Source organism: Aplidium turbinatum, chromosome 2 (genome assembly GCF_918807975.1).
Source record: "Aplidium turbinatum chromosome 2, kaAplTurb1.1, whole genome shotgun sequence".
Taxonomy (NCBI): domain Eukaryota; kingdom Metazoa; phylum Chordata; class Ascidiacea; order Aplousobranchia; family Polyclinidae; genus Aplidium; species Aplidium turbinatum.
Window position 1 is genome coordinate 53021873 of NC_137473.1, and position 20607 is coordinate 53042479.

General features: G+C 38.3%; 1 protein-coding gene across 1 annotated transcript in view; it reads left to right on the top strand.

Moving 5' to 3' along the window:
- LOC145764827 (uncharacterized) overlaps positions 1 to 19064 on the top strand; it is a 34675-nt gene extending 15611 nt beyond the window's left edge. The window contains exons 22-47 of the mRNA XM_082576505.1: positions 421 to 561; positions 1553 to 1636; positions 2106 to 2176; positions 2279 to 2465; positions 3448 to 3538; positions 4299 to 4470; positions 4740 to 4820; positions 5319 to 5471; positions 5629 to 5682; positions 6223 to 6411; positions 6678 to 6837; positions 7569 to 7711; positions 8051 to 8154; positions 8475 to 8628; positions 8711 to 8870; positions 9155 to 9270; positions 9606 to 9741; positions 9932 to 10086; positions 10797 to 10902; positions 12314 to 12362; positions 12729 to 12864; positions 13331 to 13545; positions 14662 to 14812; positions 15787 to 15900; positions 16432 to 16604; positions 17315 to 19064. Of these exons, the coding sequence (XP_082432631.1) occupies positions 421 to 561; positions 1553 to 1636; positions 2106 to 2176; positions 2279 to 2465; positions 3448 to 3538; positions 4299 to 4470; positions 4740 to 4820; positions 5319 to 5471; positions 5629 to 5682; positions 6223 to 6411; positions 6678 to 6837; positions 7569 to 7711; positions 8051 to 8154; positions 8475 to 8628; positions 8711 to 8870; positions 9155 to 9270; positions 9606 to 9741; positions 9932 to 10086; positions 10797 to 10902; positions 12314 to 12362; positions 12729 to 12864; positions 13331 to 13545; positions 14662 to 14812; positions 15787 to 15900; positions 16432 to 16604; positions 17315 to 17468 (3449 nt within the window). The 3' untranslated portion in view covers positions 17469 to 19064. The remainder of the gene's footprint in view (positions 1 to 420; positions 562 to 1552; positions 1637 to 2105; positions 2177 to 2278; positions 2466 to 3447; positions 3539 to 4298; positions 4471 to 4739; positions 4821 to 5318; positions 5472 to 5628; positions 5683 to 6222; positions 6412 to 6677; positions 6838 to 7568; positions 7712 to 8050; positions 8155 to 8474; positions 8629 to 8710; positions 8871 to 9154; positions 9271 to 9605; positions 9742 to 9931; positions 10087 to 10796; positions 10903 to 12313; positions 12363 to 12728; positions 12865 to 13330; positions 13546 to 14661; positions 14813 to 15786; positions 15901 to 16431; positions 16605 to 17314) is intronic.
- Positions 19065 to 20607: the final 1543 nt, after the last annotated feature.

Genomic DNA, 20607 nt, shown 5'->3' on the forward strand with positions numbered 1-20607 from the left:
AACCTTTGTTCTGGGCATCAATAATTATACAAGTTTAAGAACCTGACAGATTTCGTTTACTTATTTCTCTTTTTGGACTATGAAAAACTTATGGGTAGTTGTTGCGATGGTTGCGGCTTTTGAATTATACTGATCAACGATAAATGTTTCTATTGTCCTATACTGTTACTATCAGTGCGATTAGATTTTTATAAGAATCATTTTTTATCATCTTGTAATTTTTCCCGAGCGACAATTGTGGTGAGCATCACCAATCAATCAAAGATGAGAAAATGCGGTTTTAAGAAAGTTCCAACCCGACTGGCAATAGCAGTGGGCATAATGTCACTAGTCAGGCCGAATCTTCAGTTGGCCATGGCGCTTTACAAAATGTGAAAGTGCTCACATTCCTACAATTCAAGTTGATGAAACTATTTGTAGACTCAGATAAAGACGATTCTGACAGTAATGGCGACGATACGTCACAATCATCGCTGGCGAGCGATCAGAAATCACTGAAGCGATCAGTTGCGTCCAAGTCCAGTCAAACTACGAGCAGTAAGAGCAAAAAATCAAAGCATGGTAGGAACTGCATTGGTTGTGATAAAATAATCTTGGTTCATCCAAAACCTTTCACTTGGCTTCGGCTTTGCTTGCAACAATTCCTTGTAATTTGTAAGCAAATCATACAAGTTATACTGATGAGCATTATAATTTTTCCATTAGTTTGTGATCTGTGCTTATTGTACAAGTTTACTCCAAGCTCACTGAGTATCGCATACTACAATGCAATCTGAATGCACAACTGCACTTTTCTTGCACTAGAAATTATGTAGTGATAGTTTTGTAACAAGTTGACTTGTTGCATCACCAATAAGTGGAACGGATGTTATCACGCGGTGACCTTAGCTCTTTTGTTTAAATATTGCATGTTTGCAGCACTTCTGTTTCATGTTGTTTTTATATAAACTATTTGCCATATAAAGTAGATTTTTTTTTGGCCAGTTGATTCTTGTAAAGGCACATGTAGCTTAGTGTCTCTGTTATTAGTAAGTACAGAACTTTTTCAAATCATAAGAATACAGACGTTTTTCTAATCGGGAATGAAATTTTAGGATTCTTCTATTTAGGAATGGAACTTTTCTCGTTTCTAGCACTAGTTGCAACGTACATCTAATGAAATTGAAAGTAAAAGCAACAATAAACAGGATGGTTTAATGCCTCACTGACGTTTCGCGCACCATGACAATGCGCATCCTCAGAGCGAATAACATACAAAATAAGATTTCACAAGATTTCAATTTCATCAGATGAACGTTGCAACTAGTGCTAAAAACGATAATTGTCCTGATGAACACCCAAACTTTTCAGTATTCAATGGAACTTTTGTAAAAAAAAATCTTCAAATTACTGCAATTTTATCACACAAAAATAAACTCATAAAGATTTCAAACTGCTGAAATAAATCAATTTTCAAAATTGATTTATTGTCGGGTGCATTGATTTAGCGTTTGCAAACGTAAAATTAATATATCTCGTATAAAGCATAGTGGATGTTTGCATGTGCATGTAGCATCATTGGCGTCAGACGATACGTTCTCGACGAGTAGCAAGTCTTGGATGAAAAAGGAATCAGTAGGAGAACCAACTTATTCTGGTATGCATCATTAGAGTAGGCTAGAAAAATATTTGCTTGAAAATTTTGCATGCAAAGATTTTTTTTACGTGGATGACTTGCTCATTGGCTCAAACGGAGCAGCTGATTGTGTGTACAGTAGGTCTAGAATGAGAATGTAGACAAAATTTCAATGTTCATCAAGACTGTTTATTTTTCCGTCACGTTAAAACGTTAAAATAACCTTCAGATATCAATTGTATCCACTCAACAAATCAGAGACTTGTCCCATATGTTCCAATGGTACTCTACGAATTTATTGTTGAACCATCTTCCCATTCTTTTTATTTTTTCAACACAACAGCACATTGGATTTGTGTGTGAGTGTGACACAGCTTATAGTAGGCTATGATAAGTGTTGTGGTGGTACTGAAACGTCGGCGAAAGCCCTTATTACCAAAGACGTTAGTTGTATCTTACAACTGTTCTTTATTCTACATTGCTCATGTAGGTATGAAGGGAATCAAAGGACCAGGGAGTCAGTCATCATCATCCAACCTCAAATCAACTTCTACCAAAAAGGTTTGGAATCTTTTGTTGCTACTTCGAGAGAAACAATAATTTGATTGTTTGACGTAGTGGCTATATTGGTTCGATCCCCGGACTAAACTTTTTGTTTGGTAGAGTCGTAGTTCGCGTGGCAGCGTCCCTTCTGTGATGAAGCGAGGTAATCGTGGTGTGGCGGCTTCTCTTACTCTGCCTGATGGTGAGGTAGTGTCTGTGGGTGGCTCTCTGGTGCGATCTAGCGGTGATACAATTGTTGAAAGCGAAACGAAGAAGAGTGAAGAAATGACAGACACGATTTCGAAAGGTAAATTGCCTAGAAGTTTAATTTGGTCAACACTTACTTTGGTACCTGAAATGTTAGACCAATTTTGAGGTATATTGATGGCGCTGATTCCAAAAATGCAATAAGTTTTATTTCGTTTTATTACGTCATATTTTACCCGATTTTCATATACTGTATGTAAACAAAACCAGAATTTTTTGGAGCTTAAGATGTGTAGTTTGCAAAACATTAAAGGAGCAGTGCGCTAGGTATATTTTTGAAAACGCTAAGCAGACAAAGACATCATAACTGGTAAAAAATAGCTCTTAGATTCCTGGTACCAAAAACAAATTTTTGTTGACCTGACTAATTATTTTAATTTAAACCGCACATATTGAAAGTATTAGGAGCACGTTTTAGTTTGCAATCCAATTGAGAAATTACGTTTGAGAAGTTTGCAGTCTAATTAAAGCAATCTAGTAGCCTATGATTCAACAGGGATTACTAAAAGATACAATCGGTAGTATGGAAGGTAGAAGACAGAGACTGGATAGAAGTGTTAAGTTTTGTGATGGAAGAGGTTAGTTATGGTGAAAGGAAGAGGAAGAAAAAGATAGAGATGTATGGGAGAGAGAAGAGCAGCGTACCTGTTGAGAGGTAAATGACCAACTACTAGCTAACTTTTATGCAAGGACGTAAGGTATGATACGATGGAGATTTTGCTGCTTTTTTACTGTTTTACCTATTCTTGTTTTTTTCACACATATTTATCAAACGCAAAATTGTCCGACGAAAAAAGAATAAGTGTGAAGTTTCCAGCTCTTGATTGTCGTAGCAGAAGCAATTACGCTGCTAGTCATAATCCAATTTCAGCACAACAGTCGACTCATTATTTGTAGATTTGTTGAGCACAATATAGCACTGTACAAGTGTACATTGTACAATTACGTGTTGTAAAAATCTACACTGTGATAGCTACGCGACATTGAACATCGCTTGATGCTAACTTCTTCCATCATCATAGGAACTTTGGAAGAACAAGAAAGTGAAGATGTATCGCTTCCGAAACCCGCATTGAAATCAGTTGTGGACTCAACGATTGGAGACAAGTCAAGGTTAGTTAGAATTTACGATGTTTTGCAATTGATTGAGTTTCTCTTTTAGCAGCATGATCGTTGCTTAGCCTACTTCACAGTGTAGATTTTAACGACCTGTTTTAGCCAGATGCTGCGAGTTCTCTGTGGTAATAGCGAATTGCACTGGCCTTTGGAAGACAGTTTCCTAGTCATGTGCTATGACGAAATACTCTGTTTTCGTATTATTTCAACCATACAATTGAAAACACAGACTGTCTAAGAAATAATCATTGTCTAACACGTTTCGTACCCTTCAAATGGAATAAATCATCTCCCCTGACTTGATGTCGACAAGAAAATGCCCCGATAGCTCAGTTGGTTAGCGCGTGACTTCGTGAATGAAGAAAAATCAAGATCAAGTGGCGCTGGTTCGACTCTCGGGGTATGCGCTTGAGCAACGTTTTCTAACGACTGCTCTCTATTCAGCAGTACCTAATGGGTAGAATAATTTCCCGGAAACAACACTTCAATAATCGGAAAACTTCACTCTGCCAATCTCGGTAACCGGCCCTGCATCGAAAGCCTCAAATATGCGAAACTACTAGAAATAACCTATCAAGGCTTTGTCAGTCCGAGGATAAAGATTCAAATTGAAGAAGCTGCCAGGGTTAAACTTCGAAAGAGACTGTCTCAGTGTAAGTCCAAGAAAAAAAATTCCTTTAATTAGTGAATCAGTCAATGCATGCCTTTTTAATCTAAATAATATTTTAAATTTCTATCTAACATTTTTTCTTTTTAGTTCGGTCAAGCAGGAGAGAAGAGTGTCTTTCCAGGAAGTAGAATCTTCTTCTCAAGATGATGAAGATCAAGACAAAATGTCTTCCGACGTTGAACCCACCGATTATGAGGTCACAGACGAAGAGGCAGAAAGCGAGAAGGAGGAGAATGACTGGCCCGCGGTGAAGGAAGAGGTATTTTAAAGCTAGCTTTGCTTGATTGACCAACCAATAAAATGCCATATCGTCCTATCATTAATTTTTGCAAGAGCGATCGTTTTTAAATGTCAGTATGGTAGTTCTGCTTAACAGGTCTTTGGTATGGTTCTTCATATCTCTAGACTTTCAACTCAAATTCTTAAAATGGAGTTTATTGATGATCAAACTTTCATTATCATGTATCGCCCAACGGCAACTATGATGTCACAATGCGCTTCCATACGTCAACACTTTGTATGTTCCAGGCAGTCTCCCAAGGAGGAGCCTCCAGTGATTCGAGACCCATTTCCAGTCGATCCGAGAAGTTGACAGCACATGCTCAAAAGGTTTCTCTTAAACACAAACAATTGATCTGTTTGTTCCGTAGCTTTATATAACTCAGACAGATAGGAGAGTTTTGGTGGAAAGTGCATTTTGATTGCCACTACGTACAAATACACAAAGCTAAGTGCCATAACGGAATTCAAAATATTTATCTTTAAACACACAAATGTAGTTTTTGTGTTTGAAAATAACCACATATTGCTGAACCAGGTAGATCAACAATATTAACTCCATTACGTGATTAAAAGCACAGGGGCTAATTTACTTTTGTGAAACCTTCATGAATTTAAGAGCAAAATGGTTGGAACGCCTGGTCAGTCTTGTCAAAAAATATAGAGCCCAAAATTTAGAAACTAAACTCACGATCTGTAAACGTTTCGAAAAGCAGTAACGATGAAAACAGTTTAGTTTGCGAAACGTTTGCTGAACATGAGTTTAGTATCTACATTTTGGGCTTTTTTTGTTTATGGATTGAATTAAATTGAAAAATTTTTTCTCAGGTTGCAGCCATCGTGGTGAAAAAGCATCGGCCTGGGAGCGGGCTCGATGAAGACGCAAAACAAGCCGCGGAATTGTGGAACCAGACTCTGGATGTGGAGAATGAAGAGAGCGAAGTGACGTCAGAAGAAGAGGAGGAAGAAGAGGAGTGGGAGGTAGCCAAGCGTGACAACATTGAATTTAAAGTTAAAAATACCAAAGTAGTTTGCTTGTGGCGAGACCACATACATCAAATCAGAAGCAAATTGTCCGGCGCGATTAAATCCCATGTATGGAAACATTTGTGACACTTGTTTGCATTGATGCTTTCAGGGAGCAAAGAAAGCACCAAGTTCCTCATCCGAAGCTTCAAAAAGCCAAAAATCTGTAAGTTTTTTTTTTCTTGTTTTGAATATTATTGTCCATAGAAAAAACAATATTGAGCAAGAAGCATGAAATAACATCGCGTTACGGTAACCAGACGTTACAAACTTTTGTCGCTTCCAGCAGCGATGCCTAGTGTCACAGTTTTTAATACAGAAGTTTTGTGAGGACTGGCATGTGACTAAATTTATTTCATCACTGCTGAATGGAAATCAAAATTGAAATTTCACTCTTTTCAAATGTTAAATGTTGAAAAATTTTGATGTTAATCGAGATAATTACTTCTCTAGTAACTGTTGCAATGTTCATCCGATGAGTAAAAATCTATAAGCGGAGACATAGAAATTGTTATAGTGATGTGGCGTTTCGACGTTCTGTAGCCTACAAACTGACGTTTCGACGTTGTATACTGACTGAGTGACTGACGTATGTATGACGGCAAAGAGGAAACTATTAACACCTTATGAGAAAATATTGCCGGTATGACCTGACAGAGTTTCGAACTCTGATCAAATGTGTGCACGTGCAAATTTCTTTTTTTAGGAAAGCACAAAAGAATCGATGGAAGACAAACGGAGGAAAGATCGACTGAAAAAAATCTTAGCGGACAAGAAAAAGGAAAAAGAATTGCGACCTTCCATCTCCAGCACCCCTAAACTAGCCCCTGTTGCAAAAGACCCCTCCGTTCCCGAGACCATAAGCTCGGTAGCCAGTACTGTGTCTTCTGCCCAGGTAAGTTGGTCGCAACAGTCTTACACACGTTAAGTATTGCTGACAGTGCCTGCTTTACTAAAAATACCATTTTAGGAGCACTAGGTTGTAGGTTCGATTCCTCTCTCAGGTATTCATTTTTTTTGGATTGTTACCTCCTCTGTTAACCTAACAAGTTCATGACTTTAAATTAAAACAGAGCGAATTTATTTGGCCCAAGATGTTGTTAGGAAATGGTTGAAAACTTTTTCGCTATATGCCGCCATAACTACGTTGTGATGTCATAGGAAGCATTCGTGAACGAAATCCAGCGCAAAGCGTCCGATCTGGGAATCGAGCCCACTGACCTAGAATTTCAAGCTGACGTAGTCAGTAAGTTGGAAAAGAGTGACATCACCCCTGATGATGTAGAGGTGATCCACGACAAAGAAGCTGGGCGCCACGTTGGTGAGTGATGCGCATGCAAACATCTGTCTGCATGGTTGGCATGGTTTGCGCAAACTGGGTGACGAATTAATCCAATGGCTGCTCGACATCTGGCCCGATTCAAGGGTGGTAAAAGGCAGATCCCCTCGACTCTTGGGGTAGCGAAGAAGAAAGGTTCAAACGAAGAAAAGTCCCAAATATGCTCCCCGGTGATCTTATATAGACCTTCCAGATTTATGCTCAATGTTATAAACGTGCTGCGTGAGGTCTGTCTGAGGCTCGAAGGGACCCTTGTTCGACTCCAATCGAAAGCACTTTGCTGTGGTTTGCAAGACGCTTCAGCAAATTTGGAGATTGACTTCCTTGATTTTCCGTTTGTCTAAATATCATATCATTTTATTTTGTGTCACTACGTATTCCAAAACAAAGTGGTAGATGCAATGAACGACACACGGGTGTGCCATTGAGTCGTCAGATTGTATATTGGAGCGGTTCTTTGTTGTTTTCGTAACCGTCTTGTCCCCGGTGGTTGAAGATTTAGGTGATGTGGACTGAAGGCAAGGAAGGTAATCTTCGTGTCTTCTTTCAATCATACCTTAAAGTGTCCTGCCAGGCACAACCGCATGCTCTTGACGCGTTGTCGAACCGGCGCCCTTTCAATTATCGTACCAAGTTTATCACCACTGGACTATGCAGCCGACAAGTTGCTTGTAGTGGAAAGTGCTTAACAAGCATCAACTTTTACTTTTTAGTTCGATCACGACGAAGCTCAATCACAGTCAGCTCCGTTCTAACGCCATCCAGTGAAGAGGTGGACAAAAGCACTCCGCGTGACGTCATGAAGCAAAGCGAGCCTCCTAAGCAGAAGCTTGTGGTGGATTTAAATTTGGACAAAGTGAGTTATTTGAACTGCCAGGGTGCGAATGCCTCGTAGCTTACCTGTGGTAGGGTCAACTCTTTGTCTTTTGTTAATGGCAGGGTGGGACTCCCCTTGGTAAACTAACCGTGTTTTGTTTAGCTACAGCCGAGATTTTTTTCAAGAAAGAGCTGGTAGTTGCAGTGTATCATATATAGTTGTAAACATTTATAGCTGGTGGTTTTGTGGCAAAAACGACCGCTGTCAGTATATAGCTTGTTCAGCTAGGAAAATTTGTCCTTTATACGTTGTTTTAACGTTTGAAAATCGTTTTCAGGAGATTTTCTTTTTCATAAAAGATTATTTTTACTGTCACAGCAATCAGCATCGCCCAGCCGACGGTCAAGCGTCACGTCATCAATGTCGTCTGCGTCTCACGCGTCACCGCTTCACTCAGCGCTCAGCAGCACCTCCCAGCGACGGTACAATGACTATTTAGCAATAACTTTCACACTGCAAGAAACGCTTCAGCTTTGACCAATGATCAACAAAACATAAAAGTCAATAAGCAAAATAAGATGACAAACAAATAGCAAAGCTTGATACGGAAGCTTAAGCATTTTGTTGCACCGATTACATTGTTCCATACGTCTCTGTCCCATTCACACAAAAACTTATTGAAAGATAATGTCCAGTGTGACTTTATACCCATTAACAAAATGGCAAATGTCTTCCAGATCTTAAATCTCATTAAAGCGATATCATACAGTTTGTTGAACGTTTCTGACACCTTCAATTTTAGAGCTTCTATCCCTGTGGACAAAGGAGAGGTTAAACTAGACTATGACGTCACAACGTATGAAGGAAAACTTGGCAATCCGAAGCCGGAGGAGCCGACCATACAATCTGGCAGACCACATATCGAACCAGAAAAGATTAAAAACGTAGAACCAAAGGTGAGGAGTTCGATTCCTAGTGCCAGTTGGTTTTTATTTTATAATCACCTTTTGAACTTGCCGTGTTCTGTGATGTTTCCAGACAAAGCCAGAAGTCGATGCCAAACAAAATTTAGGCTCCAAATTAGGTGGCCCTGGCTCTGTTGGATCCAGCCAAGTATCAAAGAACAAATCAATCGGTAAACAACCTGCAGCAAAGACGAAAGCTCCAAATGCGCCAACCAAAGGTCCTTTACGCAAAGGTAACTCTTGGATGTGGAATAAAGCAGAAGCAGCTTGGGTTTAATTCCTGTGCCACTTTTCATTATTTTCATCGTTAATGTGTAGAAAAAAAGCATTGATGTCGTTTTGAGGTAATTTTGCCTATTTCGCATCAACGTAAGTGAAATGCTCTTTCTGTTTTAATGATGAAAACCGTACAAAGTGTATAGGGCTTGTATTATTTCTACGGGTTTAGATGCAAAGTTTCATTTTCCGGTACCGGTTGATTTATTGCCCATGGTTAGTTGTTGACGTTTCTATGTAGGTCAAGTCGCTAATTTGAAAGCGGAAGAAGCGAAATCGGAAGTGTCCTCTGTAACAGCCTCTGAAGCTTTATCAGAAGATGAAAAACTACAAAGAGACTTGACAAAGATTACCGAAGTAAGTGAACACATGCTACAACTAGATCTGGCGCATAGCACTTGCTTAAGTGTCTTATCAAATACTCCATCGTGCTTGTTTGCTAAAAGTCACACCTTGACACAATTTCCATCACGGATCAAATGGTCAAAATTTGTTGTGACGTCACACTGTCACTAAGCTATTAACACTGTGATCAAACCAATGCAGCTTGTCACATTCGTGGTTGGATTTTAGCATTAATCTTAGCTGTATTTACTCCCCTCTCTGCACGAGAAAATCTGCTTTAGTCAAAAACAAGTTCCATTGTCGCGGGCCGCCAACGTACAATCTGTTGTTTTTGACGTTTTGCGTAGACGCAGAAAAACGTATCGAAGAAAGATTCGAAAAAGAAGAAGCCATCTAAAGGAAAGCCGAAAGCCGCCGATTCAGTAAATTCTGAGAAAGTTACAAGGAAGCCAACTCCAGAGAAGGCGGCAATCAAGACACCAGGTATTGTTGCTAACATTAGTGTAATGTGGTAAAACATGACAGAAAATTACGCCCACTTGATGCGTTTATTCTGCATTTAAATAACAATAATTAAACCTACTCTTGCATACCATTTTCATGACACAGCTCTGATGTAATATCTTTTGTTGCGTGTACAATAGAATATAGTATTTCGTCATGGTTTCCATAGAAACGCCATTCAGAGCTGGGCGACCAAAAGAAACGAAACCGACCTACGAGGACTTCGGGAATTCCCCTGATGACACGGGCAAGCAAGAATCGATTGCGTCAATCAGCAAATCAAGAAAAAGTGACAAGAGCGCAAAGAACGCAAAGAAGAAAAGGGTGACTATGATCTTACAACTTTTCTGTCGTGCCCAGGCTAAAACTCTGTGGTTACAGATTTAAATTAAGCGGACGGAAAGCGTATTTGCAATCTGTTGGTCGCTGCAGCAGATGGGTTTTTTGACCTGTAGAGTGTTGACACTTTAACATAGGGCATTTTTCTATAAACCATCTGACTGTATAGTTATTGACCCTTCTAACACTCAGCCAGAGAGTTGATTCTTGCTTTGAACTATGTTTGAAAACTATACAGGAAAAAAAAATAATGAAGGGGATGGGAATCGAACCCACGTCATCGAAATGACTACTTCCCAAACCCTCAAACCACTAGGCCACGTTGACGAGGCGAAACGTTCACTTATTGACTGCAATCAGCTGATTTAATCTTGCCGTTTGATTGGTTAATTAACCTCATCTGCTGCAGCGACCTGTATTGTAGATGACAAATACGCCGACCGGAATGCAAAGAAGCCAGTCTTTGTGTACATCATCCAACATGTCAACTATAGTACCCTGTCAAGACACAATTGCGTGCTCTTAATAGGCATCGAACGGCGCCTTTTTGAATGTCCAACAAGCATTCTCATAACTCGGCCAGGTAGAATATTGCAAATGAAGGCTTGAGATGGCTAACCATGACCAGGGCTGCTTGATTTTGCAGTTTCTTCGTTTATGAAGTCAGGTGCTTAAACCTCATGTTCTTTTTCTAGGAACCGGTGGTCACTCAAGTTGAAGTGGATACTCCCAAAGTGGAACCCCCGTCCAAAAAGCAGCCTGTGTCTGCCAGACCAACACCTTCACCTGCCAAGAAAAGTGGTACGTTATTTCATTCAAGTTCCCGGTATAATCAATTTGATTGTTTTGCTTTCTCGTTAGGCTTTAGTTCTTAATTGATTCTGATGCGTTGTCATATCGTTTTATTGGCATCACGATTGACCCTACGGTGTTACTCTCAATATCTCATGATAATCTGTATATTCCCGTAAAGTATTCGCTGCTTTAGGGCGACATAATAGAATCTGTAATATTCATGAGGTATGTTGAGCCATGATTTGACTAGCACAGGCCATTGCTAGTGCCAGAGCTCCGTTGGCCTACTAGGACTTTGCCCCAGCGTTTCCCGATCCTTACTACGAGGAAGTGGAGTTGGTCTTCAAAGCAATTGAAGAAGAAGAATAGAATCTGAATTTAAAAGGCTCGTTTAGCCTTATTGCGCTCTTGGATTCAATTCACAGGTTAATCTAATCAAAAATAATTTTGTATTATAAATATCTGCTTGGCGGTTAGGGTACCTGCCTCAGAATCAGTAGGTAAACAGTAGGTATGGGTTCAAATCAATACCTTGTCGGATCACACCAAACACTTTTTAAAAAGTCTCATTTGTTTTTGCGTTGCACGTAGCAAAAGAATGGATTCAGCGTAATAATAATCTGCTAGGCTGCTCTGACAGTATTTGCTTTGCAAAGCGCTGAGAACAACGCTTATCTGCGATGGATACGTATTAAAACACATTATTATTTGCATAGAAGCGAAGTTAGGTTTGGTTTTGAATCTTTATCCTCGGCCTGACAAAAAGCTTTGTTTGGTTATTCACGGTATAGTTTTGAGTACTTTCAGAGGCTTTTGACGCGGGTCTGGTTACTGAGATTGACAGAGTGAAGTATCCGATTGTTGAAGTGTTGTTGGCGGAGAATTATTCCATCCATTAGGTGCCGCTGGATGGAGAGCAGTCCTTAGAGTGCCTCAGTCTTTAGAAGTTCTATTCACTTGTTATCAGCGCACGTTTAAAAAATCACTTACACAGAGATGAGAACACAGTTTGTTGTCAAAAGAGGTTGTCAAGACTTATAGTGAAAATAGGTAAACCGCCACCGCGAAACAAAAGCCTGAGCAGCCGTATACCGCTGTAAATTCTCTCTGCAGTCGATTACTCACAATTAAGTTATATTGTTAGTAAAGTTTTATTTCACAATTATGAAGTAGTAGTGGCTTAAACCAATATTAGTCTACACATACTCTACCAGTTTTTTGCTATTGCTTTTTTGCTAAAAGTAAATTTTTGCAAAAGTTTTTTGCTAAAGGTATGGACGGAACCCGTCCACCCGTCAGTCCGAATAGGGTTAAACCAATATCAGTATCACCAGAGGGTGTCACATTTTCTCCAATAAGAAATCAAATTAGCGAGATTGTTTTCAGATCTTCTGCTTGCTTATGAGATTGTTTTCAGATGTCGGTGACGATGAAAGCGAGGATGAAGAATATCTTCCTGCTGAAAGGTATGTGATGATGCTAACTCCAACCAGGAGCAAATAGGTGGAATCAGATCGGTTATCCGGCTATGTGGTTCCAAAAAATTGTGATTTTGATGAAATTTTAGTCCAACTCCACTATCCTGTCATTGGTGTTTTGTTCGCAAAATTAGTGAATTGATAAATCAAACAAAAGTTAAATATTATTGTTTAAGTGTTGATATAATTGAAAAAAAAAACACGTTTAAAACTGGGTTTAACTAAAAAAAGATGGTTTCTCGGAGAAATACAGTATTATCAGTTTGATGCTTAGTTCGTCTGGTGGGTGATTTCAACGAGAAATAATCTGTTTTTTCTCTGCTAAGATAACAAATCTATGGTTTGATTTGATAGCCCGGAGGATAACTACGATTTTGTAAGAAAGGAAGACACTCCTGAACCTACTCCAGAGCCGGAAGTTATCCCGTCTCCTCCTAAGTCATCACCCAAGCCAGAAGACACTAAGTCACAAACATCAGAAGTCACACAGGTTAGATTTTCTGCTAAAACTAGCCGTGCTAGGCCAGATAGGAGTTGACTTTGTTTATCTTCATATTTTCACATCACAAACCTAATATAACAAAGTATTTTTCCTAACTGCTGCCAATGGTGGCAGTTATATCTATGTTTTTTTTATAACTTATGAAAATTGGTTGTAAGTCATTTTCAAACATTTCCATACTTACGCTAACGTGGCAACCTGACCTTTAAATTAGTGAATAAAAATGCAACCAGAAAGAAAACCTCACAACGTGGTACATTTTAATACAATATTGTTAGGAGGATTTTGTTAAAATGAACATCTTATCTTCATATGTGTCTGATAACTGATTGTTTTTCTACCTTCCCGGATAAATTAAGTTTTTCTGAGATGTTGCACATTGGATGATATATGCGGACAACTCAGAATCACTTTTATTTTTATTTTGTTGCATTTTCATTTTATTTATTCACAGATGACGGAGACGACCGAACGTTCTTCTCAACTCGCCGCACAAGCCGCCGAAGATGAAGCGGAAAGAGAAGCAAAGCTGGCTGCTAAGCAGGAGAGAGAACAAAAAAGAGCAGCAGCTGCCGAGAGGAGGAGACAAGAAGTAGAAAGGAAGAGGAAAGAAAAGGAGGAGCAATCAAAGAGGGAGAAAGAAGAACTGGAAAGACAAGAGCAGATGAAGTAAAATCAACTTAAACAACATATAGCGCTGGTGTCAAATAGATTTGTTTCTCTAAAACTTCCTCTCCTTGGCGTTAACTGTCAATTTGGTTTGGTTTGTTTAGAGTTTGTTTTTTCATTTCGAGTTTTTTCTCTCTTTGGTGTGGAGCTTTTTTGCATTTAATGGAATATTTTTACTAACCAAAATAACGTTGTTTTCACATCGTAAAAACGTTTATAAAATAAGATTTTGAAGGAGTCTCCAAGAAATTTCTATCATTTTTTTGCGTGTGTATTCTGGACAAAGGAAAGTTATTACACTGAGCAGTGTTCAATGCCGTTCTGTATCTTTCTTTTTATCATTTCATGTTCATCACTGTGAAGAATTGTGCTATGGCCTAAACCTTGATGACATAAGTTTTCATGTATTCTGAACCCTTCTAAATCATATTTTTTGCCACTAAAAACTTAAGAACAATGGTTAACCTAAGCAAAAAATGGAGAGCCCAAAATTAGAAACTAAACTAATTTTCAGCAAACGTTTCAAAAACTATACTGACTGTATCATCAGTGCTATAAATGTCAATATAAATGCCATAAATGCCATTTATAGCGCTGAAGATGAAGTCAGTATACAGCTTTGGTAGAGAGGTGATTTTTTTTAACCGTAGACAATTTTTAATCATGTTGGTTACTTGAAAAGGGCTAACATGAGTAATGAGTATGGCCGAAAACGTTTATAATTTTTAGTTTTTCATGTTATGATGTTAAATGAAGTCAGTATAGTTTTCGAAACGTTTGCTGAACATGGATTTAGTTTCTACATTTTAGGCTGTTTGTGTTTTTATTAGATTGACCAGGCGTACCAACCATTTTGCTCCTATATGGTATATCTTCCGGTACCCGGACATTTTGCCGAAAGGACTAAATGCCGATTGGACAAATTGCCGAAATTATACAAATGTATTGTATGTATTATCATAACGTAATAGCACATAACCTTTCGGCAAAATGTCTTTCGGCAAAATGTCCGCGCACGATATCTTCCATATATAACTTATAGACTTTTTGTCTTCTCAACTTTGTCATCTTCACCTTCAATGATCATTCCACTGATAAACCACAATCGTGTCACAGAGAGGAGCTGGATGCTGAGCGAAAGAAAAGGGAAGAAGCTGTCAGGATGAGAAAAGAAGAAGCGGAACGACAAAAACAAAGAGAGAAAGAAGAGGAAGAATTACGTCAAAAACGGCTCCTCCTGGAACAAGAGAGAGATCGAAAACAAAAGGTCGGAATCGTTTCTAAATATGTGTTAAGCTTTGTGTTAATTCAGATCAATTGTAATATTAATTTTTTATTTAAAACCATTACCTCACCTCTTCCAGACGGTAGGCACTTTAACCTACCACACTGTCCGAATTCATAACGCAATCATGCGTAACGTATATGAGGTGTTTTTGTCACATCACTGGTGTTTTTGTCACAATTTCCCTTATATACTCCATTGATTGCAGTCTTAAGATCCTTCTTGCACTCAGTTCAGTTGCAGAAGAAAAAATAGTATTAGCAGAGGGTGGGAATCGAACCCACAAAATTGAAATTGCTACTCCTTGCCCTAACCCATTAGGCCACGCTGGTTGTGGCGAAGCATTCAGTTAAATTTCTTTGTATCAAAATCTTTCAATAAAGACGAGCACAATATCATGTGTTAAGTCACATGACTGAAATCAGCTGACTTGCGTGTACGTTTTTTCGAAGAGTGTGTTACGTTAAAGTGCTTACCGTTCCAGATCCAGCATGCGCTGGGTTGCCATTTTCCATTTTACAGTTAAAATTTTACAAAATCTGGCAACTCTTCTCACGCATTTTTGTTCTTTTTTATTGTAACCATTAAGTTGTGTTGGAAGATTTCTCACTTATGTAATAGAAAGTTGATTATGTAGCATAAGCGCTCCGGCATTATCCGCTACGATTACAGTAGTTTTTGGCATGCGATTAACCTTCAATTTGTTATTTATTAAAATTAATGCCAGAAATGATAATAATATTTATGTATTTTTCCATCTCTTTAAATTTTGTATGCGACATGTGTCTCTGAAATTACTTATCCTTGTACTTAATTGTGAGTTTTTACCATTCTTGTTAGATTTTAACGTTATTTTGCACCTTTTCAATGTATTTTTATTTGAAAATTTTACGTTATTTGTTTTAGATTTTACCAATTTGTTTTGTATTATTTTTGCTACTTTACAAAAAATACAGGAAGAATACAGACGAAAGATGGAAGAAGTTCAAAGAAAGAAGAGAGAAGAAGAAGAAAAGAAGCAAGAACTGGCAAAGATAGCTGCTGCTGAAGAAGCAGAAAGAAAAAGACTGGTTTGACCAAGTTTCTCCTTTGATATGTATTTACATTGTTTGAGTGATTCCGCTTCTAAGTGAGTGACCTGTGTTCAATCCCTTGTCAGGTCATACCAAACACCTTTTAAAACAATGGATGAATTCGTTCGTGCTTGGCACTCAGCATTGATTGTTGGATTTAGAGTGATATGCAGCTTCGCTGAAATTGTCTGTCTTGTAAAGCACTAAAATCACTGCATATCTGCGATAGACGCAGCCTTACATAAAACACACTTTATTATTGCTTTTTAATATGCTGTTTGTTTATATAAAAAGGTTTACAGTAGGTAAATGCCAACGCTTGAAGTGTGGCTTTGTCTGAACACATGGTCTTCTTTATTTCGGTACAATTTCTTTAAAATTGCTACCTTTTGTTTTGTTGAAAATGATGGTGACACCTTTAATGCGCCAAGTGACAAGGTTCAATATACAGGATTTTGAAAAAGTAACTACTAAAACTAAAAACGGTAGAAATGATTTCCTCTCTTCTCACGTAAATGTTACTTGTAGGAAGATGAAATGTTGGCGGAAATGGAAGAGAGTGCGAGACTTGCTTATAAGGAGCAGAAACAAAAAGAAGAAGAAGAAAGAAAGAAAAAAGAAGAAGAGAAACGAAAGAGGGAAGAAGAAGAAGCTAAAATAGCCATGGAGCAGGCCAGACTTGAAGCCATCATCAGAGCAAAGTATGCTCATAAAGCTTTTTTTATTGTTACTTAAATAAATTGTTTGCTGTGGTACCGGAGTGTCTGTCTCTTGATTACTAAATGTGGGTTCAACGACGTATAGGATCATACCGTATGTGTTATAAAATGTTGCTATAGGTCGTTCTCCTATCAATCAATTCTGTTAAGTCGAGGCTGATTCCGAGCGACATTAAACCAGTAGATGTGATTGAAGCAGGCCTAATGCTTGTCCAGTAAAAATAAAGTAGGCTATTTTTGTTATCATAAGTCAAAAATTTGATGTGATAGTAAAAACCTGAGTTCAGATTCGTATTCAGCACCCCGCAATTACCTCAAATCAGTTTTCAAAGTCCAAACCGCAAATAAAAATTCTTTCGTTTTTGTGGACCAGTGTAATCATTCCTTCCAACGTGCAAGTCCAATAGAAATTTAGTTGAGAAAGTTCTGACTGATGTGGTCAACTTTTTTTGTCGTCTCCAGTTGAATATTTAGATTAAGCAATAGGGAATCAATCTTCGTGTCCATCTTGATTCCTGTCTTTAAGTGTTCTGCCAAAGACACAGCCGCATGCTCTTGAGTGGTGTCGAACCGGCGCCCTTTCGAGTACCGTACAAGGTTCTCACCACTCAGCTGCACAATGTGGTCTATAAAGTGTGCAATTGACACCCCTTCTTCTTCCCCATGTCACCCATCGAGCCTTTGTATTGCAGGCAAGCAGCAGCCTTGGAGGAGAAGTTGCGATTCGTCCGCGAGTTCTTCACAGAAGCCAACGGACTCGACCAGACTCAAAACGTTCACAGATCGTTCACGTTCTCTTACTTTGAGCTCATGCAAATGCTTGGCCTCGATGTCGTCATCGATTGATGACGTCATCGTCTGGAGCGACCTGGCCTTGTTTTGAAGTTGCGTTTTGATGACGTCACAACGGCAAACCGCCCAGACGTCAGAATTGTGATAAACTATCAAAGATTTTTTTTTCTTTATTTGATAAAAATTTTTGTTTATACGATATGTAATTGTCTCTCCCCCCTCCTTCGTCTAATCAGAAAGTATATTTCCAGGTGACACTGTATTGATTTATCGATTTTGGAGTAATGTTTGATGGATATATTTTTATAGTTTTTGTTTCATATTTATAAAAAGAAAATATCTACAATTACATATATTTTAAAATCGACGTTTTTACTTTATAAAAAAAGCATTTTTATCTAGCTTTTCGCACTAATTTTTTAATTTTCACCATGCTAAATTTAGGTTGCATTTTCTCAACTGAAACCCACAAAAAGCATCGGTTTGTCATTTTGCATCTGAATTTTTTTTTCTCTCATCTCATCATGAAAATACGTGAATTGTTATAAATAATGTGCGGCGAAAGGTGATATTCTATATCTCATTATTATTAGTATAACACTGAGCATTCATTAATGCACTTTCCTAAATATTGTTGTGCTTTTTAATACTTGTTCTAAACGTAAACTAAGCGGCACTTAGTGAATGGAATAATTCCCCGGCAACAACACTTCAACAATCAACCTAATCAGAAACATTTCCTAACTTGACGTCTTCATCATCAAAATGGTAACCAACGATTCAAGAAAAAATGTTTGTTAATTTATGTTTTCCTTGTAGGCCTACATTTGGTTGGTTTTGAATCTTTATCCTCGGACTGACAAAGCCTTGATAGGTTATTCCTGGTAGTTTCGCATACTTGTAGAGGCTTTTGACCCAGGGCCGGTTACCGAGATTGGCAGAGTGAAGTTTTCCGATTATTAAAGTATAATTGGCGGGGAATTATTCCATTCACTAGGTGCCGCTGAATGGAGAGCAGTCCTGAAATGCCTTGCTCAAGCGCACACCCCAAGAGTCGAACTAGCGCCGCGAGATCTTGAGCCGGACGCGTAACTACTGAGCTAACGGGACGGATTTAAATTTGCTATGTACGGCTATGGTAGAGACGTGACCTTTTGACATTCTCTATTTGGTTTCTTACTGAAGATAAGTTCGGTTGTTTGCCCGAAAGGTAGAACATTCTCTCATAACTGTTGTGTTATTGTAAGATAGGTAGGCTAAATTGTAGATTTGCGCATATTTAAAAGTGCTTTTTTGCAATAGTGGTGATCAATAAGGCAAATTCAATGTAAATAACAAATTAACACATTCTGTATAATATTTTCCTGGTATCGTTGCAAATGTCACTGGACTCGTTTATTTTACACTGTGTAATGTGATTACTTCATCATTGTTATCAAACGCGTTGTAGAATTATTTAGGCTACGTATAATTTTTGTCGTATATCTTAATACTGAGATAGGCCTATCTGTTTGTATTAACCTCTCATCTAATTATGTTTTATTTAGTCAAACAAGGCAGGGTAGCTCATGCGTGAAATCTTCACTTCTCAAGTGTGACCACTGAACATTTTTTGTTGTTTAATTTTTAGTAAACTTTTACTGCATATTCTGGTATTTGTGAACAAAAAAATTGCACCCAGGGCTTTTTCAAATGCAAATAGGCCTAGGCTAAAGTTTGCTGAATAAAGTGAACACCCAAAAGAATGGGTCACACTACGCTATTGGTTCTCAAACCAAAACATATTCTACAAGTTGTCGCATAAACATGACCAGCCTCTGATAGGTTTCCTGGCAGTTTTGCCTATTCGTGGAGACTTTGAACAACTGAACCAGGGCCCGTTACCGAGATTGACAGAATGAAGTTTACGATGATTGTTGGAGTGTTGTTGCCGGGTAATTATTCTGTCGACTAGGTGCCGCTGAATAGAGAGCAGTCCTGAAATGAACACCCCGAGAGCCGAGCCAGCGCCGCATGATCTTAAGTCGGCCGCTTTACCACTGAGCTTTCGGGGAGGAACTACGTACTGTCTTGCTTTCTGTTTGTACAATATTTATAAAGTAATACGGAATATAAACTTGACTGAAGGATGACTTCATCACACACTTAAAATTTAACTACTGAAAGTTCAGACAGTTTTCGACTTAAATTAGACATCTGACTCTTCAAAGAAGAAACTCGTGTAGTTTTAATTGACTTTAAATTTTCTACTTTTTTAATAAAAAAATTAGTTAATTCAAAACATGTGATATCAACATCCAACATGAATACAAAGGTCAAGCGCTTGAAAAATGTGGCACGTTTCCAACAGAAAAATGGGTTGCACAGATAAACAGCATTTGTTTCCATCGGTGGTCGCCTAACAAAGTCAGAACGTAAACCCCTATTAATGCTAAAGAAAAAAGAACAATTTGCAACACTAAATAGCCCGATAACCCTAGTGCTGCTGTTGCTACAAGGTCAAATACAATCATTGCAATGCTGACAGCAAGATTCTTTTTCACCATTTTGTTTAGTCTTTTTGTTGTCCTTGTAATTGATGAAATAATTTGTCCGTCAGATGGCGCAGTTGATCGATGACGTTTGTAAATTGGAAAAGCAAAAAGTAGCGCCATCAAAGCATGAAAAACAACAACATAGATAGCTATAACCGCGTATAAAAACTTTTTCACTTCAGCTCCTTTGACCACAGTGCATAAATTGTTTTTGTAACCGTATTCAACCAATGCTAATTCAACTACCATGCGACCGACCTCAAATACCACAACAAGGCCATAAGATGACAAACTCACAACTCTAGTGATGGAAGATGTCAGATAAACCATTTGTTTGTTTGTATAGAAGCTTCTCTGTCTCAGCCAAAGCGTAAAATATAAAGAGCAATAAAAGCTTGTCAAAAAGAATTCTGAAATGTTTATAACCCAATTACAACTTGCAAGACTTCTCACCAAATTTAAAATCAATGTACATACTTCATACAGCGTCAAACTAACAATAGAACCTATTAGAGACATTCTAGAAAGATTATTGTACCCTCTAGCTGTCATCTTGCCATGCACAAAAAAAGTTCTATAATTTTTTCTCAGTTTTCGAATATTGTACTCTGAAAAGCTGATTGCAATCAGAAAATAAACAGTCAAAACACAACGGAACA